An 11,392-nucleotide genomic window follows, 5' to 3' on the forward strand; every position below is an offset into this window, starting at 1 on the left:
AGGCCTTTCTCCAGCCTCACTGCCCTGCTCTGGACAGGCTCCAGCCCCTCAATGTCCTTGCTGCAGGGAGGGCCCAGAGCTGAGCACAGCACTCGAGGTGTGGCCTCCCCAGTGCTGAGCACAGGGGGATGGTCACCTCCTGGCCCTGCTGCCCACCCTGCTTCTGATCCAAGCCAGAAGGCCTTTGTATAGGATTTGTGTAACCCTCCTGCCCACACAGCTCAGCTACACTTGCACTGCCTGAAGGTTGGGTTTGGCCAATGGGTTGGTGCATTCCAGGTGAATAGATGAAAGCTCAAATTACTTATTTCATCCTTATGGAAATAGGAACAGGAAGCACAGCAGCACAGATAGATCTGTGACCTGAAGGGGCTCTGTAACCTGAAGGGGCTCTGTATGGCAGCAGTCTGAAGTAACTGTTCCTTTTCTGCACCCAGACCGTAGCATTTACTCTATTTTTCAGAGTACAGCTGCAGTATCATTCGACCTGGGCTTCGTGTTTAATGGATGCTGTGCTGGTGTGCATTTCATTTTCAAATCAAACAGTCTAGTTGCTCTTTATTTTTATTTTATCATCCATTTGCCTACAGGAAACCTTTACCAAGGCAAAATTGTACACTGTAACATCAAAGGAGAGGGGAAAGAATAAAAGTCAACAAAAAAAAAAAAAAAAAAAAAAAAAAAAAAAAAAAAAAAACAACCAGAGAGCAGAATGCATTTATCAGATGAATGCAAAGGACACTTCTCATCTTCAGCTGCTTTGGGTCTTTTGGTTAGAGTTCATTCTAAGTCTACACACCAAGGAAATGACAATGTCTTCTTTCTCAGGGCTTGTTTGCTTCCTCTGCTGAAGGTAGCTTGTCAAGCGCTCCCATCTCTGCAAAAAAGGAAGAGACAAAATGACCACCTAAGTAAGTGTAGATATTAATCCCAGCCAATAAATCAGAGCAGTTTCAGTTGTGTGCAATTTTATATTTCTCTCTTCTCGACTACAAGAGACAACTCTTTGAGCTTCTTATATGTAAACTGATACAACATTGTGGTTTTCCTTCTGCATGTTAAAAACATCTCCCAGTTATATTTTCACCTCTTTAGAAATAGCAGTGACAGAATGGCAAGGAAATGACATCAATTGTCCCCTGGCACTTGGTGTTGCTGGGATGCCAGCATCTCAGAAGTCATAATGTTATCCAGTCGCAGCTTCCATGCTGCAGCCTGCTCCACCTGGGCAGTCTTGAAAGCTTGTGAGAGCAATTTTCAAGAGAAGGAGCTGAAGGTCCCTTTTAGTCATCACCAAGATACTTCTTAAATATTCACTTCATCTTGAAGAGCAAATGTATGACTGATCCAAATAACCATTCCCTGAACCTGAATCCCAGGAGTGGGAGTTTTTCCCCTGCTCCAAAAGGAGACTATGAAAATGAATTTAGTTAATGTAGTAAAACCTGATTTGACGAGAGATATTCACAGAATTAGAGAATCACAGAATCACAGAAGAGTCTGGGTTGGAAGGGAGCTCCAAAGCTCATTCAGTCCAAGCCCCTCTGCACTCAGCAGGGACATCCTCCACCAGATCAGGTTGCCCAGAGCCCTGTCCAGCCTCATCTTCAATATCTCCAGGCATGGGGCCCCAACCACCTCTCTGGGCAACCTGTTGCAGTGTTCCAGCAGCCTCCTGGTGCAGAACTTGTTGCTCACATCCAATCTCAATCTGCTCTGCTCTAGTTTGAAGCCATTGTCCCTTGTCCTGTCCCTGCAGGCCTTTGCAAACAGCCCCTCTGCAGCCTTCTTGCAGATGTTAAAGCATCTCTGCCATTCTAAGGTGTGTTTCCCATCTTCTAAACCTACAATCCTGATTTTGAGCAAAGGTTTGTGCAAGGTCTTGAAATAAATATGACTAGTAGGCAATGTGACAGCCTGGGAACAGAACTATCTCAGGAGAACTTCTTTTTGGGAGCTGGAGATTCCTGTCTCCCCAAGGACAGCCAACAGCACAATCTTTTCAGAACAAAAGCAGCCATCTGTCCTCACTGTCCTGAAGCAAGAACTGTAACTTAGAGACCCCACACAGACCTTTCATGCTCATCTGTTCCAGGGAAAAGTACTCTTCAAATTTCTAGGAGATGTATTTTATTTTCTTGCCCTGCTTAGGAGCTCTTAGCCTGCTCCTCAGAGTGCCAAGCATTCACACCCCTTCTATTGTGTCCAGTTCTACTTCCTAGGTTTACAAGCAGGCTCCTTCCTCTTCCAAATGGCACAACAACCAAGCTACCACTTTGCCACAGTCTATGTGTACTACCAAATATGACAGAATCACAGAATCATTCATTCAGGTTGGAAAAGATCCCTGGGATCACCAAGCCCAACCACTGACCTTGCTCTACAAGGTACACCCCTAAACCAAAGCACCACATCCAGGTGACCTTTAAACAGGGTTGGTGACTCCACCACCTCCCTGGGCAGCCTGTGCCAGTGTCTGACCACTCTTTCTGTGAAAAATGTTTCCTGATGTCCAGCCTAAGCCTCCCCTGGTGCAGCTTGAGGCTGTTCCCTCTTGTTCTATCATTAATTACCTGTGAGAAGAGACCAGCACCAACCTCTTCACAACTTCCTTTCAGGGAGCTGTAGACAGCAATGAGGTCTTCCCTCAGCCTCCTCTTCTTCAAACTAACCATCCCCAGATCCTTCAGTTGCTCTTCATCAGATTTATTCTCCAGGTCCTTCACAGCTTCCTTGCCCTCCTCTGCACTCCCTCCAGCACTTCCACATCACTCTTGTATTGAGGGGCCCAAAACTGGAGACAACACTCAAGGTGTGTCCTCACCAGTGCTAAACACAGGAGAACAATCACTGCCCTACTCCAAATATGCATTTGAATTGCCCTAGGCCTTTAGTACCAACCATAATGAGATTTTGTTTCCAGTTCAGAGGTGATTTCATGCCTACTGGGTTGACATTTTCAGTAGTAAAAACTATTTTGCCTGGGAGGATAGAGTCCCTTTAGAGAATGATGCCAAAGGGCTCTGGAATTTTGTTTCCTGCATACACAGCAAGTGAGCAAATCTCTTTGAAAGTCTCTTTTAATAATGAAATTAAAATACAAATGTACCATACAGTCCTTTGCTCCTGTTCTGCAGCACACACTTGCCACATAACTGCTCACCATTTGTTGTAGACAAAGGCAAGAAAGTAAAAGTCAGAGATTCATTGAACTGGCTGCTTTCTGCAACTGAGAATCCCTCAGACCTTGGCAGCAAGAACAGTTTTTATCATTCCTATTGCTTTCTTCATAATTCTACATGTTTTTGAACATTTTGAACAATTTTAGAAGTGCTGAATCTATTTGAAAAGCTCAGAATTGCTTGAAAAAGCAAACCAAAAGAGAGCTTGGAAGCAGGCAGCTTTCCTCCACCTACTGCTAGAATGAAATCTGACTTTTGTCCAGGCACCTGCAGGCTCAGCTTTTACACTTCTTGTGGCAATTTTTAGGCTTCACAGAAGTTTTGGCAGCAGCATTTTGATCTGTTTGTTAACACTCAGCTTAGTGTTTCTGCAGTTTTATGCTGTGCATCCAGGCAGAAAGAGATACATTGCTTTGGCCACTGACAAGGGGTTCAGAATTGCAGCCAGTTGCTCTTGGCATTAAACTGAGCTCTGAGTTCATGGAATTGGTTGATACTGACTCCCACATCATCAGACTCTATCTAGGTTTGTTTCCAGCTGCTGGAAGCTGGGGCCATGCAATTTGAGCAGTAGCTGTTATGATGTTCTCAGTAGAATAATCAAATGGCTCTAGAACCCTGCTGAGTTGGATGTTCATGGCCTTGCAGCCTGCACCCTCTACATCGGGCACTCAAACAGCATCAACGGTTCCTCCACCGTACCAGAGGTGCCACTCCAAGCCTTCCACACTCCAATCTATAACAGACTTCTACAGTCAAGGATAATCCAATTCTAGCATCTCAGGGAATTCCACACCAGAGAGTGAGGAATTAAGATTTAAAAAGGTTGTCACTAACCTTTAAGGTGCAAGTAAGTCAAAAACTCAATTACTGTGCGTACAACGTTCTCATCAGCCAGTGGTCTTCCAAGAGCCCCTGCAAGGCAAGCTGAGTGTTACTTATCTTAACATGGCACAGAGGTCTCTTGTACATGATGTTGTGATAGGTTTTTGAGTACTGGAGGGGAAAAATCTCTGTGAAATGGTTTTCTCCTTAAATTGGTGGAAGAGCAAAGCCCCTTCAAGGTAGGTGGCTGCAGCTCCCAGAATCAGAACTGCCCAGCTTTGTATGCTGGAGATGATGTGACAGCTTAATGGCTCAACTTAAGGCCTCAGGAGGTCTGCTGCAGAAGAAATTTATCCTCTGGTCTCCCTTGTGTCCAGTCTCTTCAGATGGAAGGGAAAAGCCAGGACATTCATTAATTTGACAAAACACTTAGGAACTCTTCATGGAGTGTGGTCCACTTCAACTGGTTTTTAGCACAAAAGTTAGGCCTCAGAAAGGCTCTGGCTTTGCACATGCATATATCAAATACTGTCCTGTTTGATCTTGTGAAGGGAGGCCTCTTGATGCTTTTAGCTGGCCCAATTTATCAGCCTCCTAGGGAGCTTATTAGAGCACTTTGGGATGTTGGAAGCACGCTTGCTGTGCCTGTTCAAAACAAAAGGGAGATCTGCTCTTATCTGCTTCTGAGAGCTGTTCTGTATCAGAGGACAAATGGAAGGCAATTACCCTGAGACTGCTGGTTCTCTGCACACAGAGCAGACCTGCACTGATAGATGTGGCTGGCAGGCTGATATCACAGCACTGAAAACACTGCCCCTTGGTGTTATCCTGAGGGATGCTCTTCACGTCAGAAACCAGTCTGAAAGCCTGAGAGTGCTGGGGGAGCTTATCCAGGGTGGAGACTTAGGTTTGAGTAACTAACAGAAGGCAGCATGAGATCTGTGGCACAAATGAAAGCGTTGCTGGGGAGCTGTGAGGGATACAGAGAGCCAGCAGTTGAGAAATGTGCATCTGAAAGTTCTGCCTTCCAGTCTTGGAACTGACACCACCCTTCTGTATCACTGACTGGAACAACACTTCCACCTGAAGGGAACTTCATTTAGTTTATATTTCTACCTCAGCTTTTATGGATTCTGGTTAAGATTCATCATTATTTTATTATATCAGTAGTTTACTCACCCAGATTTTATTACCCATCTGAGATTTACTGGAGAAATATTTTCCTGTAGTGTCTTGAGCACATTACACCTGTGTCTTTCTATTTACTCTGATGCTGACCACGAAACCACAGAATGGAAGGGACCTCTGAGATAATCTGCTCCAACCTCACTGCCAGGGGCAGGGACACATCTCAACTAGACTCAGCTGCTCAAGGCCTCATCCAGCCTGGCCTTCAACACCTCCAGGCAGGAGGCACCTCCCTAGGCAATCTGTGCCAGAATCTCACTACCCTCACACTGAAGAACTTCCTCCTCAGCTCCAGTCTAACCCTGTTCTGCCTCAGCTTCAAACCATTCCCCCTTGGCCTGGCTCCAGACACCCTCAGCAAAAGTCTCTCTGCAGCCTTCCTGCAGGATCCCTTCAGGTCCTGCCAGGCAGCTGTAAGGTTCCACTGTAGCCTTCTCTTCTGCAGGCTGCACACCCCCAGCTCCCTCAGCCTGTGCTCACAGCAGAGCTGCTCCAGCCCTTGGATCATCTTTGTGGCCTCCTTTCCTAATTCTGTATAACACATTACTTGCAGACTCTAGTAAAAGTAGCAGTTATTCTTTTGGAATTTACAGATTATCCTAATTATGCTAATTATTTGTTTCTCAGAGCCTGGTGTTAAGTAAACCTCATACAACTGCAAATTCTTCTAGGTTCTCTGGAGACTTGCAAATCTGTTGTATACCTTGAAGAGTCCTCTGCATAAACTCTTTTACAGCACCAATGTGCCTGCATTTCACCACTATAAGATGCCTTTGTGAACCAGCAGACTTTAGCTAAAACTCAAAAGAACCCTTCATTTTCATTTAAAATAAGAACTCTGACTACTCTTCCTTTAAATCAAAATAGGAATTCTGACTACCCTGCCCATTTTCCAATCTCCTTTGGATAGGAACTCCACAATGGACTGAAGGCTCAATGAAAGCTTTAGATGAGAGAAGAGCATCTAAAAGGAGGCTCACAACAGAGACAGTTCAATCATTTTCAGGTCCCATCCAGACAAGTTCAGCTGAGGAACAAGTTCTGCACCAGGAGGCTGCTAGAACACTGCAACAGGTTGCCCAGGGAGGTGGTTGAGGCCCCATGCCTGGAGATCTTGAAGGTGAGGCTGGACAGGGCTCTGGGCAACCTGATCTAGTGGAGGATGTCCCTGCTGAGTGCAGAGGGGGTTGGACTGGATGAATTTTGAAGGTCCCTTCCAGCCCAGACTGTTCTGTGATTCTGTGAGTTTGTATATTTGTGGAGGTCCAGCAGTAGCTGGCAAAAGAGTTCCATAACTGCTACAGACAATGTTCCTGTGAAGGAACTGGTAGCACATCCACAAAGGGCAACTGCACTGCTGGGTTCCCAATGCCTTCCTTTCACAGTGCTCCTGACTGGCACAACACCATTTTCACACCAGTGCCTGAGGAAACAGCTTCTTAAAAGCAGACAACTCAACCAACCAACAAAACCCAAACCCACAAAACCCTAAGCTGTTGGTCATTTTCAGAGTGTAACAGACAATCAAGGTGCTGTTGTTACTCCTTTGGTTACAGTCATTATGCCATGAAATTGTAATTAAGCACATTTATTGATGAACTTAACGCTAGCTGCATTTGCATGGTGCTGAGCAGATGTAAAATAGCCTGAGAGGGCTCTGGGGCTGGGACTTGGCCTTCTCTCAGTGCATACTGAAGGAAACAGCACTGCTTGGTTTGGCTGCAGGGAGCAACAGATCATTCTGGCAGTCTGCAGATGAGATTCGGCCCAGATGACTTTAGATGTCTGCAGCGGGTTCGTTTTCTTCTCAGGAGAAAGACACAGGTTTCTCTAGAAGATTCCACATCTTATCATGAAGCAGGTGTTCACAGTAAATCCTAGAAGTGCCAGCTTCTCTTCAGAAGAGGAGTCTAGACATGTATGAGAGGCCTCGCCTTGGATGATGCATCCGGAGAAGGTTATATCCTCTTCATAGAATCACAGAATCTGGGCTGGAAGGGAGCTCCAAAGCTCATCCAGTCCAAGCCCCTCTGCACTCAGCAGGGACATCCTCCACCAGATCAGGTTGCCCAGAGCCCTGTCCAGCCTCACCTTCAATAGCTCCAGGAATGGGGCCTCAACCACCTCCCTGGGCAACCTGTTGCAGTGTTCCAGCAGCCTCCTGGTGCAGAACTTGTTGCTCACATCCAATCTCAATCTGCTCTGCTCTAGTTTGAAGCCACTATTTTGCTTCAAAGGCCTGCCTGTCCCTGCAGGCCTTTGCAAACAATCCCTCTGCAGCCTTCTTGTATCCCCTTGAGGTAATGGAAGGCTGCTGTTAGGGCCTTCCAATTAGGGCTGGAATGCTGCTATTAGGGCCTCCAGGGAGCCTTCTCTGCTCCAGTCTGAGCATCCCCAGCTCCCTCAGCCTGTCCCCATAGCAGAGTTGCTCCAACCCCCTGATCATTTTCATGGCCTCTTCTGGACCACTGCTATTTACTGAATTCATGCAAGCTCAAAACAATCTGTGACCATGGTCTGATTCCAGTTCTGACCATGTTCTCAGGCTTTGAATGAAGGCAATCCATCTTGCTTAAATCTAGGAAGTATTGTGAAAATTAAGATGGAGTTATCAGGGATTTCAAATAGCTTTTTATATGCTCCCACAGCAATTAGTGCCATACAGTTCTGAGCTCCAGTTCAGCTCTGGAATAGCAGAACGAAAAAAAAAAAAGGAGAAATGAAACTGTGCTGGTTTCTTTTGCTTCCCCTACTGAGAGATTCCTTTATAAGCTCACTTCTTTGCTGAAAAAAAAAAAAAAAAAAGAGTGTCTAGGGTGATGTTTGAAACACTTCTTGAACCTATGGAAAGAAACCCCAAAGTTTATTCAAGGTGTTATGGTCTATTACACTTTAAAAGCATGGGGCATGCCCTAGGCACCAAGAGGTTTGAAGCTATGACCGGGCACAAAGAGCACACTGAATCACCAAAGGTTTCATCCTTTCATCTGTTTGGTAGGTTTTTGGATGAAGTGCAGGGATAACCTCCTGCCTAGGTAGTTTGTAAACTCTAAAGCCATAAAGGAATTCCTAAAGCTACCCAAGCAATCAGTAATTCCGGCTTGCAGAATTCCGTTACCTGCTTTGCCTTCCTGGTCAGGCTGTACTTCACGCTTCCCAGTGAAACTGTTCTTGTCTTTCAAAGACCTGTGGTTATCTACTGCATCTGAGAAACACATGAAAAACCAGAGTAGCTCATTAGCACCATACAAAACCTTTGAATACAGCTCACTTTTCACAGCTTTCACAGAAAAGATCACACTGGGCACTTCTGATATGACAAAGAAACAATTACTGTGTCACCCAGACAGCCTCTCGTGAATCTGTGCTGATGGTTGCTACCACCCACAGCCCCAGGCCTGCACTGCATCCTAGCTGAAGCTGTTGCTCAATGCAGAGGAAGCTGCACAGCCAATGCAAGCGTGTGCACTCAGCTGGGATTTGCACAGCTGCTTCCACTGCTCTTCCCTCTGTTTGTAGGAAATGTTGCTCATGAGTTTGCTTAAAAGAAAACTGCAGGCAGCTATGGAAGGTTATTCATGTAAACTATCTTATATGCCCCTGGTGCCTCTTCTCTCCCCCTTGCTATGGGCATTTCCTTGATCAGCCAAAGCTGTTCAATATGACCTTTAACAAAGGATGGATTTCTATTATCCAGGCATCCACAACTGTCACTTTGAAAAGTCCCTGTTCCCATGGTGCCTCTTGGTTAGATTGGCAAATATCCTTCCAGATATTGTACAGAACCAGATCATATATCTCAGAGGAATTAATCAATTTATTTTTCAGATGCCCATACAGTTAGTTAAAAAGAATGATGGGAACCATAGCAAGTGTCTGTAGTACTTGTCATGAGCCACAGAGACTGAAATTAAAGAGACGTTGCTAGAGTGGGATTACATGAACAAGAAAAAAGGCTGAAAGGAGATCTTTGAGACAGCATAGAGGTGAATTGCATGTTTCTTACAGCTTTCATTTGTGATTCTCCAAAAGCAATGGTGATCCTGCAGGCATCAATAGCGATCCTGCAGTCAGGCACCAATGGCGATCCTGCAGGCAGGCACCAATGGTGATCCTGCAGGCATCAATGGCAATCCTGCAGTCAGGCACCAATGGTGATCCTGCAGGCATCAATAGCGATCCTGCAGTCAGGCACCAATGGCAATCCTGCAGTCAGGCACCAATGGCGATCCTGCAGGCAGGCACCAATGGCGATCCTGCAGGCATCAATGGCAATCCTGCAGTCAGGCACCAATGGCGATCCTGCAGGCAGGCACCAATGGTGATCCTGCAGGCATCGATGCCGATCCTGCAGTCAGGCACCAATGGTGATCCTGCAGGCATCAATGCCGATCCTGCAGTCAGGTACCAATGGTGATCCTGCAGGCACCAATGGTGATCCTGCAGTCAGGCACCAATGGCGATCCTGCAGGCAGGCACCAATGGTGATTCTGTAGGTATCAACTGGTGATTCTACAAAACTAAACTGGTTTTTTATTTCAAACATCTTGTACATTAAATATCACACAGTGAACTGGTAATATTTGCAGTCACGAGTGCACATCTTATTGGCTTAATTTATTTTTCTTAAACTTAAAAAAAACTACCCCAAAAAAGTATAATAAATCCAGGTAGGAAAGCCATTTTCAAATCTGAGAAGGGCCAAAATTTCAATGGGAAGGACGACAAAATGCATTGTGCTGTAAGATCCCTTCCAGGGGATCCTGCTTCCAGGGGAAGCAGGAATGGGAGAAGTATTTATCATGTGAAAATTCTAGTTGAGGAGTAAGAAGAGTGACCAGAGATGCTTCTGGATATAGAGCCTTACAGGACAACTCTGCCTCAGAGAAGATCAGTTACTGACAAATCTAAAGTCAGTTCTCTATCAGATGTGTGACAAATCCCTAAGCAATGAAGCCCTTCTGTCTTGCAAGTTTAGACACGACTGTCTTCATCAGAAAAGTGAGTAACACTCTACAGCAAACTGGTTTACGAGGGAAAAAACCCTTCTGCATTTTAAAATAATGAAAAACAAACAAACAAACAAAAACCCCAAATCCCAAGCAGTACTTGACTTACGTGGACCAAGTAGGTAACCGGCACTGTTCAAAGTCCAGCCCCTTTTTTCTTTTGCCTTACACAGGGAAAATGCAAACATGTTATTGCATGAACTGCACAGTGTTTTCTGGAGACAAAGCAAAGAGGATCCAACAGGACATCCTCCAGCAGAAAGCATCTCCTGGGAGCTTGAAACCAAGAAATATTGTAAAAGATAAAAGCCAATAGTATTGAAGCAAATATTAACGGGAAGAACTCTTGCCTACTCCCCATCCAAGTCAATAATTTTGCTCCTGACATCCATTGTAGTACGATCTCATACCATGTAAATGAAACTGCAATTAGCGGTCCGGGAGGCAGAAATTGTGACTTTATACTCCAAGTTAATATGAACGCCTTAGCAAACAGCAATGTCTGCTTTTAATGGTTTGTATTTACTTGATAGCCTCTCTATAATAAAGTTCCTGCACACCCCTTTTTCTCTGAGTCAGATGAGACATCCACTCAGCTCTATAAACTTCACACTCTTCTTGCCCTTAGTCATATTACTTGCTACAAGGGAGACAGCATTCAAAAGCCCCAAAGTCTTAACTAAAAGCCTGTTTACTGCCCCAAATTCTTTCTGAGCACTGCACCTTGCCCAGCCCCTGTAGCTAAGCACAGTGTCTGTACATCAGGGCAAAGACTAAAGGGACTTGCCCACTGAGCCATGGATGCTGCCCGGCGGATGGGAGCTCCAAACCAGTACTTACTGAGAAAACCAATCCGAATGTCTCTGACAGGGTGGCACAAAGGATTAAAGACAGAAACAGGAAACCAGTGCCCCTCTGCATCTGGAAAGAAACCGGACCAGGGTAAGCGCTCCGAGCCACCGCTCCGCTTTCCAGTCCCGGCTCCCCTGGGACACGGCAGCATCCCCGCCGCGGGGGGCAGGCGGGGGTGAAGCCGCTCCCGCGGAGCAGGGCGGCTGTGGTTTCGCACCCAAATTCCCGGTGGGAGAGAGGTGAAGAGGGGGATACCTTGAGCTGGGGAGCGGCGGCCTCTCGCTGGAGGCGTTCCAGCGGCGGGGGTCCCAGGCTGCGCTCCTGATGGCGGAGATG

The 11,392-nt window shown here is 45.9% G+C and overlaps 1 protein-coding gene across 1 annotated transcript; it reads right to left on the bottom strand.

Moving 5' to 3' along the window:
* Window positions 1–824: 824 nt before the first annotated feature.
* Window positions 825–11,125, bottom strand: GAL (galanin and GMAP prepropeptide). Its single transcript, XM_054390600.1, has 5 exons — window positions 11,045–11,125; window positions 10,314–10,368; window positions 8,314–8,400; window positions 4,020–4,097; window positions 825–877 (listed from the first exon to the last, which is right to left on the bottom strand). The coding sequence occupies exons 1-5, from the start codon at window positions 11,123–11,125 to the stop codon at window positions 825–827; spliced, it is 354 nt and encodes a 117-aa protein (XP_054246575.1).
* Window positions 11,126–11,392: the final 267 nt, after the last annotated feature.

The sequence above is a fragment of the Indicator indicator genome, chromosome 21 (genome assembly GCF_027791375.1).
Source record: "Indicator indicator isolate 239-I01 chromosome 21, UM_Iind_1.1, whole genome shotgun sequence".
In the NCBI taxonomy this organism is placed as follows: Eukaryota; Metazoa; Chordata; class Aves; order Piciformes; family Indicatoridae; genus Indicator; species Indicator indicator.